The sequence below is a fragment of the Podarcis cretensis genome (assembly GCF_951804945.1).
Source record: "Podarcis cretensis genome assembly, chromosome: 9".
NCBI classification, from domain to species: Eukaryota; Metazoa; Chordata; class Lepidosauria; order Squamata; family Lacertidae; genus Podarcis; species Podarcis cretensis.
The window spans coordinates 6,162,614-6,189,400 of NC_137178.1; the positions used below are offsets into that span (position 1 = coordinate 6,162,614).

Consider the following 26,787-nt stretch of genomic DNA (forward strand, 5'->3'; position numbering starts at 1 on the left):
AGCTACTGAAGGTAATGGGGCCCTTGATATATCCAGCTGTCCTTTGTCAACAACAAATTGTCACTGTTTTTTGTGTTGAATATGATGTTGGGAAAGATGGAGGGCACAAGGAGAAGGGGGCGACAGAGGACGAGATGGTGGGACAGTGTTCTCGAAGCTACTAATATGAGTTTGACCAAACTGCGGGAGGCAGGGGAACAACAACAGGAAATAAATAAATAAATCCCCCCCCCCCCCCCGCGACGACCAATGGCCTCCATAGACTTCAGTGAGACTCCCTCTACAGTAAGCGGCCTCAGTGACCATTCGGCTTTGGCCTGTACAGAAATGGAGGGGAGGAAGTCACGCAACCCAAAAAAAAGTAACGGGAAGGCGCTCCGCTGGGTAACAGGCAGTCTGAACCGGCCCCTGGCGCTTCGGGCCTGTCTCGGAAGCCTCCCTTGACGACGCCGACCGCGCTCGCCCCTAGCAACAGCCGGGGCTACGGCGCCCTCTTGCGCCTGCGCGGCGGCGGCGGCAGTTTATTCCACGCCCCTTTCCCCTTACTGGAGCATGCGCACAGCGGGCGCGGGCGCAGAACTGAGCTTTTCCCTCGGCGCGCCTGCGCGGATGCGGACTTCCCCCCCCTTCCCTCACCGTCAAGCACGCGGAGACAGTTGAGCCCACCCGCTTGCCGTAGGGCCTCTCCCGGAAGTGCGCGGCCGAAGCGGGAGGCACCGGAAGCGTTCCTGAGGAGAGAGGTCGCGCAGGGCGGGGAAAGAGGAGGCTTGCCTGACAGGGGCAGCGGAGGAAGGAGGACGAGGACGGAGGCAGCGCCGTTCCCGGTGAGTGAAAGGCAGGCCGAGGAAGGGGAGGAGGCGCTGTCGGTGTCCTGAGGGGGGGCGGCGGCCCTCTCGAAAATAAATACACCCCCCACCATACAAAGCGGGGGGAGGGTGACGCGTTCGAGGGGGGAGGGGCGATGCTTGGAGCCCCTGCGCGGCACGTCACAGTCGCCTCTCCTCAGCCCCCGCCCACGGCTCTACGCTATAGGACCTTGGGGAACACGTCATCATCTGGGTGTGACGTAATCTGGCCGGTGCTCTCCCCCCCCATTATCACGCCCCCCGTGTTTGCGTCATAGACCCCAGGTGCCTCCTCTCTCTCCCCTCCCCCCCCTCTCTGCTGGCACTTCATTGATACCCATTTACCCTTCAAGGGAGGGGCAAAGGCTGATTTTTCTTAAAATAATAACAATTCAGGGTAAATTGGTAGCAAATGCGTGTCTGTGGAAACACCTGCAGGGAGCACCAGGGACTATGAATGGCTCCTTGCCACGATGTCCATGCCCTGCCCTCTGCGGTCGGAAGCCGTGATGCTTCTGAATGCTGGCTGCCAGAGGCCACAGGAGAGGAGAGTGTTTCTCTCCTGCTCAGGTCCCGCTTTCAGGTTTCCCAGAAGAGGCACCTGGTTGGCCACTGTGAGGACAGGATGCTGGGCTAGATGGGCCATTGGCCTGATCCTGCGGGGCTTTTCTTACGTTCTCAGTGGAGTGAGTCGCATGCAGTTTGCACAGCAAGCACTTTCCTGAAGGCTAGCGTGTGAAGCCGCCCATCATCTAGCGGCTCTGGATTGTCTGCTCAGCAGCCATCTCTTAGGTCTCAGGCAGAGAAGGGTCAACCGAGGAGGCCTTGATATTCCGCCATGTGTATTCTGCCCTTTTCGTGGGTGACATTTGCAGAGCAGCACTGCAGTGGCAAGTATCACATGTACAGACACCAGGCACCTGCAGATTTCTTGTGCATGGTGTAATATGATTATAAAGAATACCTAACATTCCCTGTGGGGCCTATGCATATGTTTTTTCTCCGTTATAATAATAAATTAGTAGTAATAACATTTCCAGTGGTCTTCTGTAAATGAGGCACTATACATAAAATACACAGGCTGAACTTTTATAAGCTAAATAAGACAAGGCACACAAGGTAAAGTGAATTGTTTTGGGTATATATCTGTTAATACATCACAGGCAAGGACAAACACACTGAATGCATACACCATGCATGCAAAAGATGGTAAATTTCTCTTTCTTGGAAATCATAAAATCATATAATTGTAGAGTTGGAAGGGATTCCAAGGATTTTCTAGTCCAATCACCTATACTGCTAGAATCTCAATTAAATCATACATGACAGATGGCAATCCAACCTCTGCTTAAAAGCCTCTAAGGAAGAAGAGTCTGCCTCCTCTACTGGGAGTCTGTTCCACTGTCAAACAGCTCTTACTGTCAGAAAGTTCTTCCTGATGTTGAGTTGGAATCTCCTTTTTTGTAACTTGAAGCCATTGATTGGTATGGGTACTACCCCCCTGAGTGGGAGGAAACACGTTTGTTCTATCTTCTATGTGTCACCCTTCTGCATATATTATAATAATAATAATAATAATAATAATAGTAATAGTAATAATTTATTATTTGTACCCCGCCCATCTGGCTGGGTTTCCCCAGCCACTCTGGGCGGCTTCCAACAAAGATGAAAGATGCACTAAAATGTCACATATTAAAAACTTCCCATTCAGATGTCTTCTGAATGTCAGGTAGATGTTTATCGCTTTGACATCTGATGGGAGGGTGTTCCACAGGGCGGGCGCCACTACCTTCTGCATATTTAAAGATGGCTGTCATATCTCCTCTCAGTCTCCATTTTTGGAGGCTAAACATACCCAGCACTCTCAACTGTTCCTCATAAGGCTTGGTTTCCAGATCCTTGATAATATTGGTTGTCCTTCTCTACACACGTTCCAGCTTATCAATATCCTCCTTAAATTATGATGCCCAGAACTGGACACAGTTTTGTGTCATCTGCAAATTTGATGAGCATCCCCCGGATATCTTCATCCAAATACAGTGGTACCTTGGGTTACAGACGCTTCAGGTTACAGACTCCGCTAACCCAGAAATAGTGCTTCAGGATGAGAACAGAAATCGGGCTCCGGGATGCGGCAGCAGCACGAGGCCCCATTAGCTAAAGTGGTGCTTCAGGTTAAGAATAGTTTCAGGTTAAGAACGGACCTCTGGAACGAATTAAGTACTTAACCTGAGGCACCACTGTAGTTTGTAAAGGTGTTGAACAACAGTGAACCTCTAACAGAACCCTGTGTCACCCTGTGTTTTCCCAGGATGGCAAGGAACTGTTAGTGAGCACTCGGTTGGTCAACCAGCTACAAATCCACCTAACAGTAAACTTGTCTTCCAGCAGATATTGGAGTAGTTAAAATCTCCCGTGTCTCTTTTTTGAATGTTTTGTAATCTTCTCTAGGAGCGCGTCACCCAAGTCTGTCATGGAAGTCTATAGCAGACACCTTCAGTAAGGTCACTGTTGTTTCCCTCTCCTACAGTTTTTACCCATATACTCTCAATCTGTCCTTCATGCTCCAAGTCATGCGTCTCTTCACAAGTGTAAACATCCTTTACTTATAATGCTGCCACTTCTTCCTTCCTGTTTGATGTATTCCTTTTGAACAGATTTTGCCATTTCAGTCATGAGTCTCATCCCACCAGGTTTTAGTAAAGCCTACATGGTCATATTTGCCATCCTGTTTTAAAAGCTCCAATTCATCCTACTTGTTTTCTATACTCTGTGCATTCGTGTAGATACAACTGAAACCATGAGTCATCCTCTGCACAGTGGTCCTTCTATAGAAACTACATGGGGGCCTCTAACACAGAATACAAGCAGGTGTCTTTTAACCCATTTCAACTACAGGCTGCAGTCTTTTCTGCATCTTTTGCACTTTGATTCAGCTTGCCTAGATGTGCATGAGCCACCCTAAAAAGGCACTAGAAGCCCCATTTTCTCTGTACTCTCTTAACAAATATGGCCTCCCTACTCTCAATTCACTTATTTCCTCCCCACCAGCCCAGCAACTTCTTGTAGCAATGCAGGAAGAAGAAGCCAATCAATTAGTCCTGCCTACGTATTACAGGCATACTGTTCTGACATGTTTTGCTTTTGCCCACTGCATGATGGGCTAGAAATCTGAGCGGTTTTCCAAAAAAATAATAATTGTAAGCTCTGGGCCTTTCTTTTTTCTGGTTCTGTGGTGACTCCACTTTCTCAACACCAGGTGGCAGCAACAGACTCTTTTTCTTCTCCTCTATGATCAATTACTACTGACAGAACAGCATATTGTGTGGTTCTGCTAGTTTTTGAAACAGAATTTATTTTATTTGCTTTACAGAAAATCCTCAGAGAAAGAGCTGCATTGAGAGTTTAATTTTGATGAAGAAATGGGCTGGGGAGCAATGGTTTAAAGAACCTCTCTTCTCCTCATCAGCCTTCAGATTGCCGTCTCAGGTTATCTATATTTTGTAAAACAAGAGTGTAAAGAGAATTTCAGGCCAATGCAAAAATACGGTGTTCTACTTTGCAATTCATCAGGGTTTTGTTTGCTTGAGGAGGAGCTTAACACAGTGGTAGATCATAGGGTTTTCATGGTTGCTGTGATCTCAATTAAAAAGGATCAGGTACTGTAGTAAGTCAGGCTTCCTCAAGCTCGGCCCTCCAGATGTTTTTGGCCTACAACTCCCATGATCCCTAGCTAGCAGGACCAGTGGTCAGGGATGATGGGAATTGTAGTCTCAAAACATCTGAAGGGCTGAGGTTGAGGAAGCCTGTAGTAAGTGATGAGAAGCGTCTTCTGCATCCCACCCTGGGGAACTGCTGGCTGTTTAAGATGGGCAGTACTGGGCTAGGTTTACCAGTAGTCTCTATCCTGATATGTCAGCTAAATAAGCTGCCTTTGTCCTCATGTGGATCATTTGGTTCGTAGCCTAATTTGTCCTGAGGTGGGTGGGCAGCTATAATAGCTCCTCCAAGGGTTCTTGAATTCAGTTGTGACCAACCCTGCTACTACTTAACTTAGACCACAAGCTTAACACTAGTCAACAGTGTGATGCAGCAGCTAATGCTATTCTAGGCTGCATCAACAGAAGTTTAGTGTCCAGATCAATGGAAGTAATAGTACCTCTCCACTCTTCCTTGGCCAGACCACACCTGGAGTACTCTCTCCAGAAGAGACTGAGAGGAGATAAGATAGCCATCTTCAAATATGTAAAGGGTTGACACATGGAAGATGGAGCAAACTTGTTTTCTCCTGCACTGGAAGGTAGGACCCATACCAATGGCTTCAAGTTACAAGAAAGGTGATTCCGACTCAAGATCAGGAAGAAATTTCTGACAGTAAGACCTGTTCGACCGTGGGATGGAAGGTGGTGACCTCTCCTTCCTTGGAGGTCTTTAAGCAGAGGTTGGATTGCCATCTGTCATGTATGCTTTAGTTGAGATTCCTGAATGGCCAGGGGTTGGACTCGATGACCCTCGGGATCCCTTCCAACTCTACAATTATATGATTCTGTAGCTATTATTTCCCCACTCTTGACACATTGCTCACATCTTGAGGAAGCAAAGCAAATTCAGCAGATTAACTAAAAATACTACTTTTTTGTCCTGCATCTCCCACCATTCATCTTCCTTGGATAACCTCGTTGGGTTTTAGTATTATATCAGAGTGGGGAGGGGGAAAAAATCTCTCTCTACTCCACACTTCTTCCATGTTCCCTCTTTTCACATTTCTTCTACACCAGGGGTGCCCAAACTTTTTTCAAAGAGGGCCTGATTTGATGAAGTGAACATGTGTGAGGGCCAACCAAAGTTGTTGACCTTTTTAAAAGATTGGACTTGTTGAACTTTTTTTAAGATAGAAGTTGTAGAGCTTTTTTTAGGATTTTACCCCAGGAGATAGACTGCCATAGGGGCCAGATTAAACCGACTGGCGAGCTGGATTACACCCCCAAAATGGACTTTCCACATGCCTGTTCTACACGAAATAGTCTCAAATGTTTGTAATATTTCCTCATAGGAGAGTTGTGCCAGGCCAGTGAAAATTTTGGTTACTATTTTTGGCATCTTCTCCAGGTCTCCTATATGCTTTTTGAGATGTGGTAAACAGTATTCCAAGTATGGTCGCACCATAAATTTAGCTATAGTACTACATCTAGACTTTGGCGTCTGTTAAATTATTTCACCATGCTTTTGCTTCTAATTAACCCTCTGTGTAAGCAGATTAGACACAGAAGAGAGTTAATGGTTGTTTTGCTGGCTGGGGGTGGGGGTCTTTTTCACTGACTTGACTTTGAAAAAACTGCCTTCTGGGAAGTGGTGGCAGTTCCTGGAGAGCTAACTGAAAACCTTTTTAACACCAAATCCATTTTTTTTACTCAGTTTCCTTGCCATCAGTTACACTGCATCGACTCTGTGGTTTAGCATTTGAAATCAACGTTGCAGTAGTAGTTTTAAGTTGTGCTTAACACTAAGCAAGTAGGGACGCAGGTGGCGCTGTGGGTTAAAGCCTCAGCGCCTAGGGCTTGCCGATCGAAAGGTCGGCGGTTCGAATCCCTGCGGTGGGGTGCGCTCCCGCTGCTCGGTCCCAGCGCCTGCCAACCTAGCAGTTCGAAAGCACCTCCGGGTGCAAGTAGATAAATAGGGACCGCTTACCAGCGGGAAGGTAAACGGCGTTTCCGTGTGCGGCTCTGGCTCTGGCCAGAGCAGCGATGTCACGCTGGCCACGTGACCCGGAAGTGTCTCCGGACAGCGCTGGCCCCTGGCCTCTTAAGTGAGATGGGCGCACAACCCCAGAGTCTGTCAAGACTGGCCCGTACGGGCAGGGGTACCTTTACCTTTAACACTAAGCAAAATCCTTTGGACTTAACTCAGACACCATGTTTCCACCTCCCTATTCTTCCTCTTTCTACATGTGGATTTCTGGGCTTGCTAGAATCATAGTTTGAACCAGATTATGTCTGAACCAAACCAGTGACATCTCACGCTGTCATTGTGTAGCAGACATACAAATGTGCTGAAAGCCTCTGGTCTTTGCTGCTTCCAGAGCAATACGAATTCATTTGAAATACAGTCATACCTCCGCGAACATCCACCCCCTTGATCGTCCATTTTGGCGGACATCCATGGCAAACCCAGAAGTACCAGAATGGGTTACTTCCGGGTTTGCTGCTTTGCACATGCGCTGAAGTGCAAAACCGCTCCACGCGCACAGCGACGCTCTGTCAAGCGTCTCTTTCGTCAAGCGTCCAGGGCTCCGGAACGGATCCTGGATGCTCGATGAGGTACCACTGTACATTCAAAATGGAACTGCCATTTTGTTGGAAAGCTGGATATTGCTGAATGTAAGGTGGTTCTTCAGGCATAAATCCAAAGCCATCTTCTCTTGCCAAAGCCCTATGGACTGTTACTGAATCAGCAGGCCCATTGTGCGTGGGGCATTCAGGTAGCCCTCAGCCGTGGTAGAGCGTTCAAGAACTAACTTCCTTCCATTTTTTTACATCTTGTGGTGAGCATCTGTGCCTAAAGAACAGCCTGATAAGGCTTCAAAGTTCACAGCTTCTAGATACCTGAGTGATCCTGTTAAAAAAAGGGCATTTTAAACTACCGTATTTTTCGCCCTATAGGACGCACTTTTTCCCCTCTAAAAATAAAGGGGAAATGTGTGTGCGTCCTATGGGGCGAATGCAGGCTTTCGCTGAAGCTTGGAGAGCGAGAGGGGTCGGTGCGCACCGACCCCTCTCACTCTCCAGGCTTCAGGAAGCTATCAGCAAGCCTGGGGAGCCTGCGGGAGTTTCAGCAGGGCTCCCTAGTCTGCGGATAGCAGCCTGCTTCCCGGAGCGCGGGGAGTGCTGAAGCAGAGCACCCCGCGCTTCGGGCAGACATCAGGCAGCCCCACAAGCTCGGGGGACAGCGGGGAGGCACAGCGCTGCCATCCCGCTGTTCCTCAACCTGGTTTGGATTCCCCGACCTGGTTTGGATTCCCCGACCTGGTTTTGGGGGGGAAATAAAGGGGGGGGGATTTCCTTTATTTCCCCCCCAAAAAACTAGGTGCGTCCTATGGGATGAAAAATACGGTATCATTTATTTCCCATTTTCTGGGGCCAGCATGTCTCCAGTACCATTGTCTTCCAAAGCCCTGAAACATTTCATATGTCCTCATTGGACTTGAGGGTTGGGGTGCTATTTGGTAGTTATAAAGAGCTTTCAACGATAGTTGTCACCAGCTATAGAAATCTCAGTTGGTTCATCAATGATGTGAAGAAAGAATAAAAACAATAGTCCTGCAAGGGAGTGAGAATGCTTTTGATAGTGCTTTTTCTAAGGACTTCTGCTTGAAAACAATTAACCAGGGCATTTGATTAGTCAGTCAGAAATCTGAACATCACAGCCCTGCTTCTTGCACTTTTTAAGACTTTGGATTGGATCCCTTTCCACTTTAGCCAGCAACCGCTTCGGCCACTGATAGTGGATGTGGGAGGTTTGATCACACTAGTCATTCAAGCCTGCAAAGGCAGCACAAAGAGCTGTTACTTTATGGTCAGGAATGAACCCCAACTGGTGTGTCCTAAATCTTTGTTTGAATGCTATTTGTGAATTTCTTCTGTAAAATGTTTGAGAACCACTGTAGGCCGCATACTGCTAAGGGGGGTTGCTGCTTCTTTCATACTAAAGATTTGCACAAACCTTAAATATTCGAAGTTAACGTAGGATATTATCTGCATAGACATGCATTAATGTATGGATACAATTCATAGTGTATTCTAGTCCTGAAAGAGATTCCTGTAGTAACCGAGCACCTAATCTCTTTAAGATAGGGACCTGTCCTTCACTTTTGCAGAATACCTTGGTTGCATGAGAGGATGGAGCAGGATTATTGGTTGCTGAGTATAGTCAACTTTCTGGTGGATATCCATGTGCTGAGATTGTTTGAAGTGCTGGGTAAATGCTGCCTTTCAGGGCATGTCTTACTATAGTGTTAAACGGTTAAGTCTTTTTAAAAAAGAAAAAGAGAAGCCATCATGACGGATGAAAGCCACTCATTCTTCATCTGCCCTTTTTTCAGTACCTGGGACCATTTCTGACCTGGTAATTGTGACCATGGCTACGAGGATAATATGCCGAAGATTTGCAGGGCAGCCTTGCAGGGCAGCTGCGTTTTCTACTACAAGCAAGGCTGGGGGCAAGACAGTATTCTTCCAAAAGGCAGAAGAAGGCGGCCAGCGCAGCAAAGAGGCGGGAGAGGGCTCTAAACCTGCCACCATGCTCAGACTGTGGAAGCCTGCAGGATACCGGGTATCTTTTAATCCATCCGCCTACCCAGGAACCAAAGCCATATCTCATAAGGAAGCCTCAAGAAGTTTGGAGGAGGGTCCGCTAGAAAGTGACTGTCCCAGGATTAGTGCCAAACCTTTACAGAATGCCTTCAACGTTACCTGCTCGCGGAAGCTTTCGAGCACGCAGAACACACTTCTGGATTTGGAAGGCAATCACACTCGGCCCATCCGACCTTCTTTGGAGCAGCCAACTAAACTGGACCCCGTGAAAGGCAACGGGGAAGCAGCTGACGTGGAGGCTTATGACCCTAAGGAAGATATCAGGCTGTTCCAGAAGCAAAGGCCCGAATACAGATCTCTGTGCTACAATCGAGACGAGTTCCCTCAGCCCATTTCCGTGGAAGAACGTGACCGGATATTGCAAAAAACTGCTGTGTTGAAAAGTAGCCTGAAACCAAGAGCAATCGCAGAGTATTTCTTCAAGCTGAGCTGCTTGCCAGTGGAACAACAAGTAAGCACGAAGTCCAATCCAAGGTTTTCTGTGCTGTGCCGCTATGGAATTGAGAAGGTCCAGCTCTTCGATATTTCTGAACTCATGATGGTTTTAGAAGCATTTGTCTGCCTGGCCATCCCACCCTCCCACTCTATGTTGAATGTGTACGAAGCGGAGTGCTGCCGCCGAGTCTGGGACATGACGCTAGACCAGCAGCTGATGGTGGCTGACCTGTGGCGGTGCTTAGGCCGCAGCGTCCCCCAGTACTTGGAGAGCATGTTGAGCTGTGTCAACGTGCGTTGGAAAGAACTCTCTTTGCCCCACCTGGTCCAACTGGTCTACATCATAGGCGAAGGCCGTAAAGCCCCTGAAGAGTTAATGAAGAAATTAGACTTCTTGGTGTTAAAACAGTTGGACTCTCTCAATCTAGAGGAAGTGGGTGCCATTTGCTTAGGGTTCTTCAAGTCACACAACGGTCTTTCAGAACATACCATGCGGAAAATTGGAGATAAAGTCTCTGCCCGTATGTCAGACATGAGCTCTTTTGCTTTGGTGAATGTTCTCAAGATGTACCGTTATACTCATGTTATTCATCTTGACTTCATGAATCAGCTTGGGAATGTTGTTCCTCCCATGATACCAGCTATAGGCATTCAAGGTGTCATGCACATCACCCTTGCCTGTTCAGCTTTGCATTATCTGAATGAAAGGATTATGAACGCTGTTGCTGCCTCTTTGCCTTCCAGAGTTTCTTATTGCCGGAGCAAAGATATTGCCAAATTCTTGTGGTCATTTGGATGCTTGAACTACGAGCCCCCCAATGCAGAGGAGCTTTATGCCAGCCTCGAGGAAGAGATGCGCGCAAAGATGCATGAAGTCCAGAAATTCCCGGAGCATTTCCTCACTTTTTTGTTAGCTCTCGCATTTGCAGAGCGGTTCCCAAATGACTTGATAGACTATGCTTTGGGTCCTGAGTTTGCAGAATTAATCAGCAAGAGTGAATTTGACCTTAGCAAGGACTTGTTCACTCTGGATGGCACGGTGGAGATTGAATGCCCCAGTTACACAGGCCATCGCCTTGAGCCGCGGCTTAGGCAAGAGGTAGCAGAGATGCTGTGGAACGTTGCCAAGAAGGATATTTTAACGAAGCCGGAATCGACTGAAGCTCTGTCTCTACTGGGGGAGATGTTGGGTGGGCCCCAGTATGTCAAAAGTCACATGCTCTTGCCTCATACCAGATCTGTTGATTTGGAGATTCGTTTCAACTCTGACCGAAAGCCGTTGCCGTTTAACTCTCAGGCAGTTGTAAAATTGGAGCTGAATGAAGGTGAAGTTTCCCTTACAGATGACTTGATGAGTCAGCTTTTAAACAGTAGGCCTAGTCGCCAATCTCCCGTGAATAATGCTGAAAGCAAGATAGAAACGTCTACCCCAAACAGAGCAGCAGCAGCATTGCCACAGGATCCGCCCCCGCCCACTTGGGATCATTTTACATTTTCGAACGGAGTTCCACTGACGGGCGCCATCTTGAATGCTTTAACCAAACCCAAGGCCTCTTCGTGCGAAGGTCCAGCCCCTCGGTTGAATGAGTTGCAAGGCCAGGATGTGAAACTAGCCGTCCAGGTGTCTAGCAAGAACCACTACTGCTACAGCACCAAACGCCTTCTGGGGTTCCACAGTTTGAAAAGGAGGCAACTACGTCAAATGGGATACGTAGTGGTAGAACTGCCCTTCTGGGAGTGGCTGCCTTTGCTCAGACGTAGCCGGTCGGAAAAGCTGAGCTATTTGCACCACAAAGTATTTGGCGCTTTAGATGACATAAGTAGTCAGTGACCCGTCTGCAGGTTTTCAGAACCAAAATTCTGAAAAGTTTCCTCACACACTGATGCTCTTGGTCTCGGGCAATGTAGCTAGGTAGTTTAGCGTTGCTGTATAATGTACCTTTTCGAAGCTGCTTGGTTGCCAGCATCTCTTTGCAGGGTCTGTGCTTCAGTATTCTTAGGAATGGCAACATACCCCTGAAATGGTCCCTAGCTTGCGAATGTCTCTCGCAGTGATTATCCTGTAAATAAAATGTTTATTCTAATAGAATTTTAAATGTGCTCTTTTTCCTCCCTGGAGTGACAGCTAGCTTATTTGAAAGTGAACAGGGAGCAGGGAAAGCTCTTCAAGCGTTAATGGTACCGATGTAGTCCAGTGGTAATGTCTAGATGTAATCCCCAGTTCACTTATCACTCTAAATGAGTCTTATTCTCCATCTGCAAAATGAGAATTAGCTTTGCCTGCACAACCGGGTGGGCTAGGAGAAATGTGAGCGAGAGTGATGCTGTAAAGTGCTTGGCATTTTAAACTGTGTATTTTGTTTTTCACAATCTCTTCTAGAAGAAGCTCTCCTTTGTTGGAAATATTTGAACCGAGCTTGGGTGGCCATCTGCCAGAGATCCTTTAGCTGTGACTAGATGGCACTTGGGGTCCCTTCCAGCTCTGCAATTCTATGATTCTAGGAAAGGCATTGTGGGTAATATGGAGTGTTTACATAAATTTAATAGGTTTCCACCATCCTTTATTACACTTTAATCACCTCCTTGTTTAGAATTCCTGGGTGGAGGTCATGGGTGGATTTTTCTGCTGTTCCAAATGAATGACTGGAACACACTTTGAATGGATTAATCCACATTTATTGATCTTGAGCGCACAAAACAGTGATTAATAAGGAATTATCCTTAATCAATTCCTTAATTAATAAGGAATTGCCCGCATAAGATTCCCAATTGCGGAAATATAGGCAAATAATGTTAAGAGCCACTGCCATTCATATACAGTTTTTCTGTGACATGGGATTTATTGCCTTGCCTTTGCTTTACAGGTGGCATATAGTTTTTGAAAGGGGTTTTTCATGATTTTTTGTCAACGTCCCTATAACATTGCATGCGTCCCTCTGTCAAGGCCTTCTGTAGGGTTTAGAAAGTCTCAGATTTATTTATTTTTTTGGCAGGGGCACAGGCAGCCGCGTTCTACTTTTAAGCTAAAATTGGGCTGTGACCTATAGCTGTTTCCAAGTTTCATACATATTCTCATCTGGCTCCGTAAGCTGAATGCTTTCCTGGCAAAGGGGCATAATTCTCAAATGCAGAAATGTGGTAGCGATATCTTTTAGCTTCCAGGACTGTGTTGTCAATAGCTACTCCACTCTGGCAAGTATGAATCTCATCCAAGCAAGGAAGCTTTTGTAAAATGGAAGCCCCTGACCCTTAAACAGCTTTTGATGTGCCACAAATGGCAATGCAGGTATGCTTGCTCACACAGGCTTACTTAAAAAAAGAATATTCTGTCGGCTAGTTTGCAAGGCAGATGTGGTCTGTTACAACATAGGCTTGGCTGAAAATGAAATGTTTCTTGCATTTCGCTTGACTTTTGTGGCTAAGCTCCTAAGAGAAACTGGGTTTTGAGGGAGAGGGGTAGGATGTAGAGCTGGGTGACAAGCAAGGTAGAACACCACACAAGGAATATTCACTCAGAGGAGAAAATGGGTATCAGCAGAGATAAGATGAATTTGGGACAGCAAGGGTCCTTTTGGGGAGCCTCATAATAGAGAGGAAAGGCTTGTTGCATCACCCTGTTCCCCTCAAAGCATCTCATCTGTGGGCTAGTGGAATGAATCCCTTTCCATCTCTATACCTGCTTCTGCACTCCCACCTTAGGGACCTTTTCTCACCCATCATCGCTCCCGCAATAGGACGGTACAAGCAACACCTGCTGCATGACCTCAAGTTGTTAGATTTCTGGGATACCTTCCTTGGAAAACCTTCAGGAGACACTCCTTGCTGCAGCACTCGGAGTCAAAGTAGACATCATTCTTAATTGTGTGGCTAGGAAACTGCCTGCTGGCTTCCTACAGGCATCTGGCTGGCTGCTGTGAGAACAGCTGGACTAGCTGGGTCTTTGGTCAGCTCTTCAATACGCACAGGTTTTATTTCTTTTTAATAATGGTGTGAGTGAAGGAGCATTGTTCACCGGGAGTGCAATACCCAGGGAGGCAAGGTCACTCTAACCTTTCCCTTCCCATATAAGATCCCCACGAAAATTCCACCACTTTGGGGCCAGGGGAGATGCTCCCATTGGCTAAGTGAGGGGTGGGATTTTATGACAGAACAACTAGAATAAAATCTAGTTTTGGCCTTCCATGACAACATGAAGCTGACCATAGCACCCCTTGCATCCTGCTAGACCAGTGCTTCTCAAAGCCTTTTTCTCTGGGCCACACCTTCAGAATAAAAAATTCCTTGCACCACACCATTTTTTTAGTTGATGATAAATACGTTGGAAAACAAAAAAGAAACAACAACTACCAGTGCCTGATTCATAACATAGAACACAACTGCTTTATAATATGATCATGGGACATCCAGAAAGTATAAAACAATCTAGCTAAATAAGAATGTGAATCATTTCCAAAATATAATTATAAATGAGCCTCTTACGTATGTTCATTAAGCAGGTATACAAACTTAGTGAGGGGTGTGAGATTGCTTTTGCCAGGTAATCTCATTCATATTAGGTCTAATTTGAGACTAGCACTCATCTCATCAACACAAAGAAGCCTTTCTCTTTTCCTCATTCAATGTCAGTCCTGAACAGCTGCAATTTGCAAAGGTGTCTCTAACCCAGTCTAAATTTTCTCAGATGATGGGAAGTAATGGTCAATCTATTCTTGCAAGATGTTCCTGTACGAGGCCATGTAATTCATTGTCTTTTTACCATTTTCAGGGTATGTTGCTGAAGCTTTTTTTTTATTTTAATGCAGCTTGTTTTGTCTGTAGCTGCGAGGATATTGTCATTGTGGGCTTGCATACTGGTATTGATCTCATTCAGCTGGGTAAAGATATTGACCAAGTATGCCAGCCTTGCACACCAGTCCTTTTCATTCAGTTGGTGCTACAAAGGGTTCCCTTCTTGTTCCAAAAACTCTTAATTTGTTCTTCAGTTCCAAACCTAATCTAAAACTTCTGCACGACAGCCAGTGAACCAAACTACACTAAAGTGTTTAAATGTTTCTTTGATTGTCCTTGAATCTTCCCACTGTACTTGCTATCCTCTCCTGCCTCACCCTTTGAGATCTACTGTGCTAGACCTGCTACCTTTCTGTCAGCACTCAGCCTTTGCTGTCCTGGATTCCCCCTTCCCAAACAGATAAAATTCTGCTTGTTGAAGGGAATCGGAAGATGTCGCCAGTAGGCAGGCTTCATGCTTGAGGAGGGAACTAACCAAGCCTTCTCAGCGTCAACGTAATCATGGATCAGAGATCCGTCTCAAAGACCTTTTCATTTAAATGTATATTGGGAGTTATTGCTGAGCTAAACCAGGGAGGGTGTTGACGAAACTCAAAAGGGTTACCAAGCTGAAAGCAGTGTTCAAAATTAGCTAGGCACATTTCGCATTTGGCTATCGGCCACTTGCAACCAAGGGAAGATGCCTGGGCACCAGGAGTGGTGCCTGACGTCTCAACCATCTGCAGGTGCATGCCTGGGGACCTTGGATCTTGACTGTTTCCACACACCAACAACGCATCCTGTAGAATTCTGGCTGTGACTGGCCCAAGGTCACCCAGTGATCTTCGGGGCTGACTGGGGATTTGAACCCTGGTCTCCCATGTCTTGGACACTCCAACCATTATGCCACACTGACTCTTCTGCTTCCCAAGGAGAGGGATGCTGGTCATCAACCCTGGCCGTGACTGCAGGTTCTGCTCTCACATCCAAGGACCATCTTTTCATCCATCCTGCTTGAGCTGATATGATAGAAGCAGAGTAGTATAGTAGTATAGGGTTACCAGACGTCCCTGGTTCCCGGGGACAGTCCCCGGATTTGCAGATCTGTCGCTGGACAAATTCCGTCCCTGGAATGTCCCCAGATTTGCAGATCTGTCCCTGGGAAATGTGGCAGTGGCAGCCTCAGCAGCCTGGAGCCAGCCTGTTAGCGCAGTTGGCTCTGGCTGGTTTCAAGAGTTGCTCGCTGCCGTGGCGCCCGCCATTTTTCCTTCGCCACGGCAGCGAGCAGCTCCTGAAGCCTGCCAGAGCCAACTGCACTACCAGGCTGGCCCCTCCTGGGCAATGGCTGCCCGCCTGTGACTCCCAAGCCTCCCCTGATCTGCCAAAACAAAAGGGGAAGAAGATCGGGGAAGGCTCGGGAGTCACGGGCAGGTGGCGCGCCGTTGCCCAGTTTTTAAAAAAACTGCATATTTATGTTTCACAGGATGCGAAAGAAGGGCTTTGCACCTTTATACAATATGCATGTGTGCTTGGGCCCAGGGTCTTTTGCTTCACCATCCCCACGGCTGATTCCCTGTTGCTACTCAGCTTCAAAAGAAAGAAAAAAGTGTCCCCAGAAAAAAAATCTGGTAAGCATACTGTAGTACGGCGGGTCCTAGCTACATCAGTTTTTCATGCACTACATCCAGGGTGGGGGAACCTTATTCCAAGGCCCTTATTCCCTTTCTGGGGGTGGGGGCACATACAGTCGTGGCTGGAGCAATGAATGTAAATATTATTGTATGGTTGGCTGGTTTTTATACACACACACACAAACACACACCTCATCCAGACAAGCAAGAGGCATTAACAGAGTCCAGTGACACATGCCAACCTGCCCAAACGCTTCAGGATAATAAGGGGTGTACAGTGTTCAAAATTAGCAGGGCACCGGGCACATTTTGCACCTTGCTTTCGACCACTTGAGACCAAATGAAGATGCCTGGGTGCCTGGATGGCTCCTAACAACTCTGTCATTTGGAGGTGGATGCCTGGGGATCACTGGATCTGGACTGTTTTCACACACTAATACCACATCCTGTGGAATTCTATCTGTTATATTTTGTCTGCACAATCGGAATGAATTTCTAGGACCAAAATGCTTTTTTCGTGCAGCCTGAGCAGGAGCAGCAGCCATTAAGAAAAAGAGGTTGGAATAAGCCTATATATATGTGTGTGGATCAAATGACTTTTCTTCTCTTAAGTTCTCAGAGTTCTTAACCTGGTTTAAGGTTGTCTTCTGAACTAACCAGATGTTTAATCAATCACAGCCAGTCCATCATTTGAAAAATAGGACTTCAAAACACCAATAGGACTTCAAAACACCAAAACAAATGTTATCATCAAAGCAGCAATTTCTGTCACATCACTTGTTCACCACAGTTATTTAATTATTAGTTATTTAGTTATTTTAAAAAAACTTTTGTGTGCTTTATTTTAGAGCCAAGTTGAAGATTGGGGAGCTGGTTTCCACCTTGAGCCACAAAGATGGTGATAAATGTTTGCCTCCCACAATTCAAGCCAAGAATTCACTGCAACAAGGTACTCTCCCCCCCCCAACCCACCTTGCTCCAGGTTAAGACAACAGAGGGTGGAGACTTGGCGCAGCATCTCAGGGTCAAAGGAGTTAACATTCTAGAGATCAAGGAGTGCTTTGACTCAGCGGCTGGTTGCAGAACTAAATTGACACTGCTTATGCATGGAGGCTTCCTGCTGCTGCCCCTGCTGCTCATGCATATCCTTTCTGAGAAAATGTGACTTAATGACACCCGGGGTTGTCAACGTCTGCAGCAGATCATTTTGTGCAGCGTAACCCGCCTAATCAAGCAGCAGGTGGTTGGGTTCTGTAATCCTGTCACCGCACCAGCATCACCCTGCAAACAAAAACTAGATTCTTCCAGCTTGCCACTTTCGGCTTGGACTGGTAGGTCCACCTTGGCCCTACAATCATGATCAGACAGCTGTTCCCCCATCCCTAATAAAATCAGTAGCTCAGCAAAAGCCTGACACTGTATTTCTTTCTGGTGGAGCTAACAAAAAGCATGAATTTGGCTGGACCGCCTCCTGTTGCAAGTCACTGGCCAGGGAAGTGACATCATAATGGAAGATCAGAAAGTAGAGTACTAGCAAGACAGGTCAGTGTGGCCTTGCTACTTTACAACTTGGTCAGTTGAACTCTCTTGTAGGCAGATGTTTTAGTACTGGAGGAAAAACCAAAGCTCCCCTGGGGTGGGACCTTCAGGCTTGGAGAGAGTCTTCCTCTCAACACCACCAGAGGTTGAGAGCTACCTGGAGACTGGCTACTGTAGAGAGAAGGATGAAGGATGCTGGAGCAGAGAGGCCTTTGATCTGATCCAAGAGAGCTCCTTGCTTTTCCTCCTCCAGCTTTTCAAGAGAAGGTTGTACGAGTGTATCTGCTTGGGATATTTAAGCTGGGCTCCCCACCACGTGAGGAGGGGGACTTGCAGATTTAGAATAAGGTAGCGGGGTGATGAGAGGTTCCTTTGAAACAGATGCCCCCCTCTTTAACTTTTTCTTCTTTCGGTGGGGTGCAAAGTGCGTCTGTGTAACCCGAGCCACAATAAAAAGGTGGAGAGATTAGGGGCATGCGGTAAAGAAAGTTAAATGTTCCACTCCTAGTTATTTCAATAGGAGAATTTTAAGCATGTGCTTTAACTCTCCTGTTGAAATCCATGGGAGCTTTCATTGAGGGCGAGTCCTTTTTTGTTGCTGCTGCAGGATTCCAGTCTCTTTCTGTGTTGTTACGTCGGCATGGCATGCAAAGACTGCGGGAAAGATTGTCAGTCCTTTTCTTTGAGAGCCAGTGTGGTGTAGTGATTAAGAGCAGTGGACTCGTAATCTGGTGAACCGGGTTTGCGTCTCCGCTCCTCCACATGCAGCTGCTGGGTGACCTTGGGCTAGTCACACTTCTTTGAAGTCTCTCAGCCTCACTCACCTCACAGAGTGTTGTGGGGGAGGAAGGGAAAGGAGAATGTTAGCTGCTTTGAGACTCCTTCGGGTAGTGATAAAGCGGGATATCAAATCTAAACTCTTCTTCTCTTCTTCTCTACCCGTAGATCTCCGCTGACGGATACGAAGTAGAAAACCTGGTCTCAGAAGACCTTGCCAAACGAAACCGAGGCTTCCGCTGCGAATACTTCATCAAGCCCCCGGTCCACGTGATTCTCTCTTTCCCCTTCAACGTAGAAATCTTCCGGATTAATATAGACGTCTCCTCCGGCGGCTATCAGAACATCACTGGGCTGGATATTTTCACATCTACCTCACCCAGCAAAGCCTCTTGGAGCAGTTCGGACTCTCCCTTCTCAGGTCTGGATGCTCAGCCCCCGTTGGACAAGGAAGCTTTCACGTTGGTGGGCAAAGCGGTGCTGAAGAATCAAAGCAAAGTGACCTTCAGCCACCGAGGCTTCCGGCCGAGGCTTCCATTCCATCAGCAGATGGACACACTCTTCTCCTTCCCTGGCTCAGCGTCTCTGGACCTGTGGAACAAAGGCCCGAGCTCCCTGAGCTGCGTCTCGCACTTGAAGATCTGCATCACCCATGTGGCTGGTGGCGGTCTCCCTTGCATCAAGAAAGTGGAGGTTTGGGGCCAGCCGGCCAAATCCTGTCCCCACGAAGTGGTGGACGACGTGCTGCGGGCCGTGCAAGGCTTTGGGGGACAGGCTGCCGGCCTCCCGTCGCCAATGGAGAGCGACCTGGTGCCCTTTGGCAACCCGGACAGCCAGGAGCAGAAGCTGATGGACGCCATCCCGGACATTCCCGAGGAGTTCCTGGACCCGATCACCCTGGAGGTAATGACTCTCCCCATGCTGCTGCCCTCGGGCAAAGTGATTGATCAGAGCACGCTGGAGAAGTGCAACCGGAGCGAGGCGTCCTGGGGGAGAGTGCCCAGTGACCCCTTCACGGGGGTGGCCTTCAGCCAGCACTCGCAGCCCCTGCCCCACCCTTCTCTCAAGGCGAGGATAGACCACTTCCTGCTCCAGCACAGCATTCCCAGCACTCGCCTCCTGGGGAGGGCTCAGGCCACAGGGACGGTGGTAGCTTCCTCCATAGCCATGTCTTCCCTCAAAAGGAAAATGGACCTCGTAGAGCAGAAGCCGGGCGGCCAACGCAGCAGCACGGAGCCCTTCCGTTTCCCCACGACAAACCTTGTTGCCATGTCTACCTCTGAGTCCCGTGCTAAAAAAATGAAAACCGATTGCGATGCCAACTCCTCCCAGATGGACTGCTCGACAGGTACTCCTCTGTCCTCTTAATATGCAGAAGGAGCCTGTTTGCGAACAACCTGGATTGCTGGCGCTGCTTCATTCAAATCCTCTTTTTTCCTTTCCTTTTATTTATTTATTTATTTATTTTTAAAAAAGCTTTATTTGACTGTTCGGGTCTATAATGTGACTCTTTGAATGGCGAGTGGATGGGGAGCAGAGCTGTGGGAGTGGGGGGGAAATGATTTTCCTTTGCAAACTATATTATTGGATACTTTGCATGGGGCAATTTGCATGGATAAATTTTCAGTTTGCATCAGGAAATTTTCTGGCTCCTTAGAGCAGCCTTTGTCAACCTGCTGCTCTCCAGATGTTTTAAGTCCCATCTGCTCCTGCCAGCACCAAGAACATTCAGAGGGGCGTTGTTGTCCCCAGTGTTGCGCTGGCCGGGCTGGCTTCAACTAGGGAGTCAGGCATGCAGTTCTGCTGGTCTCATATTGCTGTGAGGTTCAGCCAGCATCCTTGCCTTTTGAGTTTCAAACATCTCTTGAGGACATTTTTCTGGCAATGGGCCTATGCAGCTGTTTAAATTGATTAACCAGTCACTTAAATGGTTATTTGCATCGTTTGGGATGGCATTTTAAGTTGTTGACGTTGTACACCATTATGATAAGGCAGCACAGAAATAAATAAACATCTGGAGGGCACCAGGTTGGCAAAGACTGCCCTGGAGAGCAATCTAATTTAGCAGATAACAGTTAAAAACCTTGAAGCTGTCCAGCTTTCCTAATGTTGCACCTGCAATTGGCATCCATAGATTATTACCAATGAATTAACAAAATGGGAGCATTTTCAGCATTGGAAAATTAAGCTCCGCTGCAGCAGGAATAAGCTACGCCTTTGTTGCTGCAGCTGTAAGATGGTTGGAGTGGCATCATGTCCGGGCCATTTTCACAGGGAGCTGTCTTCTGTTTTGGATGCATCCTTCCTCTTGGCTCTGCTGCATTCTTTTGCTGGTTAATTTTATGACCTCCATTACTGTTTGCCTCCTTTTCTGTTTTGTTTGAGTCAAGTCCTTGATATTTCCAGGCCTGTTCATTCTGCACGTCTCCATTGGGCAATAGGGAATTCTGATCTTAAAAGTATCTGAGAACCTCTCTAAAAGAGTCTTTAGACTCCATTGTTTCAAAGATAAGAAGCAAAACTGGGCAGTCGCCACCAAATATTTTAGCATTTTTGTCCCTATAGTGGTCAGGAGGTAAAAATGCTGTATTCCACCCCAGGTTTTCTATTGCCCAGCTTTGGCCATCTCTGTCAGCTTGTGGATTGCCTCCTGCCTTTCTGTTTACCATCCCACCCAGACAACCGTGTTCGTTGTCAATTTGTTTGCATGGTGGGGAGATGACCTTGCATCAAAATAAACGTCATCTCACACTTTGCAGTTCCTTTTCCTGTCACTTTCCTTATTGCAAAAAATCCAATTTTGGGGTTGTTTGTTGCCCAAGAGCACTAATTAGGTACAATTTCATGCCCTAAATTTGCTGGCGTGTGATTGGATCCCACTTGGAAAGAACAACAGTCTGGAAATGCCCTCATCTTTCCAAAATAATACAGTCTCAGACAGTGCTTTTTTCCTAGAAAAATAGGTGCCGGTACATCGTTGTTGCAGTAAGTGCTGCATTATTTAACAACAATGAAAAAGGATGCCAGTACTGTGCATGCTTGAATACCCCCTGGGAAAAATGCATTTGTTTCAGACATGAGGTTACAAAATGTGTATCCTCCTTTTAAGAAAAAGAAAAAGGATTAGCTTCATTTTCATAATTTGTTTTTTAAAACATGCATAAATAACTTTGTGATTTTGCCACAAAGCTCATTACAGCTTCATGGTCTTCAGCCTTCTTCTTCCTGTTTCAAATCAACAAGACTTGGGTTTGTGCCCCTTGCCACCCTCCAGTTCATCTGCATGGGGGTGTTTGGAAGCTTTCACTTTTCCGTAATGAAAAATTGCTACATTGTCCAGTAAGTTGTGGTCAAACAAGCCAGCATCTTGAACCTCCGTTTGAAGTTGGCTTGTTTCAAGCTGGCCATAGTTAAGGTCAAGTTAAGGCTGGGTTTGGATGATACAGCAAGCTGCGGTTATTGTTTTTTATTCAACTTCTGGCCTCAAAGAAGAGGAGGAAGTCCGTCAACCAAAAGCTCACAGCGGCTTGTTAGCTTCGTGGTACGCCACAGCCATAGTTGGTTGCCACATTCGAGCAGTGGCAAGTCAGTGATGGTTACTTTCTGCCAAATCTATTTACTTTCCCCTCTTCCCTCCACTGCTTCCTGTTTACAAGTGATTGCTCTTTTCTTCATAAGGAGTCCATCCCATTTCCCCCCTTATCGCTAGGCTGTACACAACCTCCGGACATAGGTCAGGTCGATGTGTGATTTTCCTTGAGTGGGTCAAAGCAGCTGTATTGACCTGGGCGGCTTCATCCAGAGTGATCCAGGGCTGTCAAAAAGGGGTGTTGGGTGTTGGTCGACCACATGCTTAATTAGGATTTAAAACATTAATTGAACATGTGTTTGGAAGGGTGGAGAGGAGGGGATTAAGATGAGAGTCTCTGCCTTGACTCCCCTGCTGCGCAACTCCTTTTATCGACCCCCTGCGCTAGCAGACAGAGAACATTGGACCCTAGCCGCTGGTAGGAAGAAGAGTGCTGGAATCCTTCCATTTTATTTTTTAAACTTGCCTTTTTAATTTTGTATTGCAGCACAGCATGAAAGACTGAATTGCCCATTGTTTTGCTGCCTGCTCCCTTTGTAAACCCAGAGTGACTATTTCCAGATGATGATGATTTTGATTTTGCAAATCTCTCCGCAGATCTGCTTTCTCACGAACAGAGGCTTTCGGACAGTTTAGATAGCGCCTTGAACTCGGCGCTCAGCTCCATGCCGCTGTTCACAGCTAGCTTGACGAAAGGGCAGCAGCAACCACACACCGCCGGCGGCTGCCCTGGCCCGTGGAACGCGAGCAGTGGACACGGTAAAGAGGCAGCACGGCACTGCAGGGGTGCTGGCCTGGGGAACGGCGGTTCTTGCCTTCCTCTTTCGGAAAGGGGGTGGTGGGAGGCAAAGTTTGCAAAACGCTCCTAATGCTTGCTGCGTGAGGAAGAGCCCTCAGCTGCCCAGCAGCCTCGCTAGATGTGGATTGCACAGGTGGGCAACTTGCAGCCCCAGGTCTAGCTTCAAATGCTGCCTGGAAGTGATCGCTTCATAAGAACGCAAGGAGAGCCTCCTGGATTAGGCCAATGGCACCCCTAGTCCAGCATCTGGTCTTCAAGGTGGCCGCACAGTTGCTTGTGGGAAAGCGGCAAGCAGGATTCGAGCAAAAGAGCAGCCCTCTCGCCTCCCGTTGTTTCCAGCAGCTGATACAGTGGTGCCCCACAAGACGGAAAACCCGCTAGACGAAAGGGTTTTCCATTTTGGAGGTGCTTTGCAAAACGAATTTCCTATGGGCTTGCTTCGCAAGACGAAAATGTCTTGCGAGTTCCTGCGGGGTTTTTTTCCTTTCCCCCCCCTTTTTCTAAGCCACTAAGCCGCTTATCTGCTTATCCGCTAAGCCGATAAGCCGCTAATAGCGCTAAGCCGATAAGCCGTCAATGGGCTTGCTTCGCAAGATGAAAAAACCGCTAGACGAAGAGACTCGCGGAACGGATTAATTTCGTCTTGCGAGGCACCACTGTATTCAGAAGCATGCAACACGTTGGCGATTAATATACAGAACAACAATTATACATCCTTTATCAAAGTCTCAAAGTCTTGAGACGTATATTGATAAGTATGGCTAAGCAAATCAGTCTCTTAAACTTAAGCCAAGAAAGAGTATTCTCTATAAGATTGAATATCAATATACGTATCAAGACTTTGAGATTAGACCACTGAAGAAGCCCGGAAAACTATTTTGGGAGTGTGCTACCTGCAAGCCCCAGTAAAAGGGCCCCATCGGGGGCGAACAGCAGCCTCTTGATTACTTGGACTGCCAGGACGAAACAGCTGCAATACGCCGGCACCCTGATTATTAACATCTATCTACAATTCTACTAGCATCTCTCGGTATTGTGAATAGTATCTTCATGAACTTATCTAAAAGACTGAGTTAAGCATTTGAAAAATCTATTGAAACCAGACATTATAAGTTCATTTTAGGCTGGGTAGATTGCAAGTTTTTGTGGCTTTGTTTAATGTTTTGTATTTTTCTCAGAAGGTTGATAAAGTATGTATAATTATTGTTCTGTATATTAATTGCCAACGTGTTGCATGAGTCCCACTACTTCTATCAGCAGCACAGGTTGCATTTTTCTAGCGATATTCAGAAGCATGGCTGCCTCCAGCCGTGGAGGTAGAACATAGCCATCCTGGCTAGTAGCCATTGGTAGCCCTTCATGAATTTGACTAATCGTTTAAAGACATCTAGGTTGGTGGCCATCACTCTTGCGGGTGTGAGTTTAACCACGCGCTGCAGGAAGAAGAACTTCTTTTTGCCTGTCCTGAACCTTCCAACATTCTGCTGCACGGGATGTTCTTGAGTTCTAGTATTATGAGAGAAGGAGCGAAACCTCTCAAGATTGTGGCCGCAGCCACATCTTGTGGCCGTGAATTCCACAACGTTGTGGTGTTTCTCCTGCCAAGAGAATCCACATCAGAGAGCCATTAGAGGAAGCCCTGGCCCTCATCCCCCCAGGATATGTGTGCTCTGCAAAATTAAAGGTAAAGGTAAAGGTACCCCTGCCCGTACGGGCCAGTCTTGACAGACTCTGGGGTTGTGCGCCCATCTCACTTAAGAGGCCAGGGGCCAGCGCTGTCCGGAGACACTTCCGGGTCACGTGGCCAGCGTGACATCGCTGCTCTGGCCAGAGCAAAATTAGCATGCCTTAAAAGACAGGAAACAAATTTGGCTTATTCACTTGTGTAGATTTGCTGAGCACATGCGGTCAAATGGGCGGGACCTTAAGTCATGTTTATATGTTTAAAAGAAGGTAACCAGAAAACGGTGACCTCGGATGTGCTCCTCAGTTCGGAGGGCGGGGAAACTATCAATCCTCTGAGTGGTTTTATTATCTAATATGCATGTTGACATTCTTGATATATACAGATCCTGTGTTCTGAGTGCATGTCTCAGGAGAGTCAGGCTATCCTCCATCCCAAAGGCTGGTGACAATAGCAAAATAGATTGAAATACAGTGGTGCCTCGCAAGACGAAAAGAATCCGTTCCGTGAGTCTCTTCGTCTAGCGGTTTTTTCGTCTTGCGAAGCAAGCCCATTGGCGGCTTAGCGGATTAGCAGTTTAGCAGCTTTTAGCGGCTTAGCGGATTAGCGGCTTAGAAAAGGGGGGGGAGGGGAAAAAACCCGCAGGAACTCGCAAGACATTTTCGTCTTGCGAAGCAAGCCCATAGGAAATTCGTTTTGCGAAGCGCCTCCAAAACAGAAAACTCTTTCGTCTAGCGAGTTTTCCGTCTTGCGAGGCATTCGTCTTGCGGGGCACCACTGTACAGGCTGGTAGTGTAGCATTTAGAGTGTCAGACTAGGAACCTGGGAGAAACCAGGATTCGAATCCCCACTCTGCACTGAGGTTTGCTGGGTCGCCTTGGGCCTGTCACTGCCTCTCAGCCTAACCTACCTCACAGGGTTGTTGTGGGGGATTAAATGAGAAGTGGATGGACGGACCATGGATGCCATCGTTGAGCTCCCTGGAAGAAAAGGGGGAATATAAATGCAGTAACAATAATACATAATATTCCATCAGACTTCCCCACCCTTTCCCAACCCGCGTTGACCAGAGTTCCAAAGGCTGGGTCTTGAAAAAGGTGCTTAGGTGGTGTTTGCAGTGAGTGTTAGTATTTCACACAGTCCGATGCTGCAGATGACATTGTTATAAATCACATGCCTGCCTCAGAAAAGCGTGAGAAACGGAAGACAGTCTTATTTCTTCCGCTGTACAGTCATACCTCGGGTTACAGCTGCTTCAGGTTGTGTTTTGTGGGGTTACGCACCCGCCGAAACCCGGAAGTACCGGAATGGGTTACTTCCGGGTTTCAGCGGTCGCGCATGCGCAGACGCACCAAATCGCAACCTGCGCATGCGCAGACGCGCCACTGCGGGTTACGAGCGTGCATCCTGCACGGATCATGTTCGCGACCCGAGCTTCCACTGTAATGTACTTTTACTTGTCCTGTTTGTTCTCTCCGAGCTGGAGAGAACAGACTCCAATATGCCTTTGTCTGTGCATAGTGTGTAAATAAATAGATTAGCTCTACGATGCTTCAAGCTTCTTGCTGCATAAGCTAGAAGATTAGTGTGCATAATAGCAGCTGGTTTATGTTGCTGAGTGCACTGGAGATGAGGGGAGAATGCTTTCTCCAGAGCTGCGCATACTGGAGGATGCTCTGAGTTCCAGGGGCTTGCATGCTCACCCCCAGGGCATTTTTCCAACAGTGAGTGGGAATTCCTATTATTTGGGTTTGTATCGCTGACCGGGAGACCCCAAGGGGACTCATGTATGCTTTTTCCTCCTTTGTTTTTTTGCAGAGCACATTAGGAGTGACTCGGCCCAAGGGTGTTCTTCCTGCTCCCGGACCTTCTCCGTGTACTTCAAAACGGAGCCCGTTTACCAGCTCCCTTGCGGCCACCTGGTGTGCCGCTCTTGCTTGGCCGAGAAGCAGAAGTCCTTATCGATACTGTGCATGAGTTGCAAGAGGCTGGTTGCCACACACGACATCCTGAGGGTCCACTTCTGACACCGTTCTCACGACGCTTTCTCTGGAATTTGGATGAAAAACAAAACAAAAGTGAGCTGTTTGTGGGGGGGACCAAGGAGCAGAAGAGAGCCGTGGCTGTTCCACACGCTTCCCCCCATCTCCTTTGAGTCGTGCCAGGATGGGAGACCTTGCAAAAGGAAACTCGGCGAGGTTCTGAAGAGGACTTGTTGCCTTTGGAGAGAATCTCGATGCAGCTACAGCGTTGCACGTTGTGCCAGAGCTAAAGCGATCAAAGGATAATAAAGCCATATGCTTCTCTAATTTAAAAAGGTCATTTGTATATAAAAGTGGTGTGTCCATCTAA

The 26,787-nt window shown here is 47.3% G+C and overlaps 1 protein-coding gene across 4 annotated transcripts; it reads left to right on the plus strand.

The window, feature by feature from the left end:
* Window positions 1-701: 701 nt before the first annotated feature.
* On the plus strand, window positions 702-26,787 carry LOC307224193 (RING finger protein 37-like). 4 transcript variants are annotated; one of them, XM_079990800.1, is made up of 6 exons: window positions 796-824; window positions 5,027-5,145; window positions 16,896-16,996; window positions 18,532-19,711; window positions 22,550-22,711; window positions 26,254-26,787. In XM_079990800.1, exons 3-6 carry the CDS (start codon window positions 16,943-16,945, stop codon window positions 26,460-26,462), a joined length of 1,605 nt encoding a protein of 534 aa, XP_079846926.1. In that variant the 5' UTR covers window positions 796-824; window positions 5,027-5,145; window positions 16,896-16,942; the 3' UTR covers window positions 26,463-26,787. The 4 variants fall into 4 exon arrangements, with proteins under 4 accessions (XP_079846925.1, XP_079846927.1, XP_079846924.1 ...); XM_079990799.1 differs by lacking the exon at window positions 5,027-5,145 and having other exon boundaries at window positions 702-824; XM_079990801.1 differs by lacking the exons at window positions 5,027-5,145; window positions 22,550-22,711 and having other exon boundaries at window positions 702-824.

Bases quoted from the DNA above. Each gene is read 5' to 3' on its own strand.
- LOC307224193 (XM_079990798.1), top strand. From the start codon at position 8,979: ATGGCTACGAGGATAATATGCCGAAGATTTGCAGGGCAGCCTTGCAGG.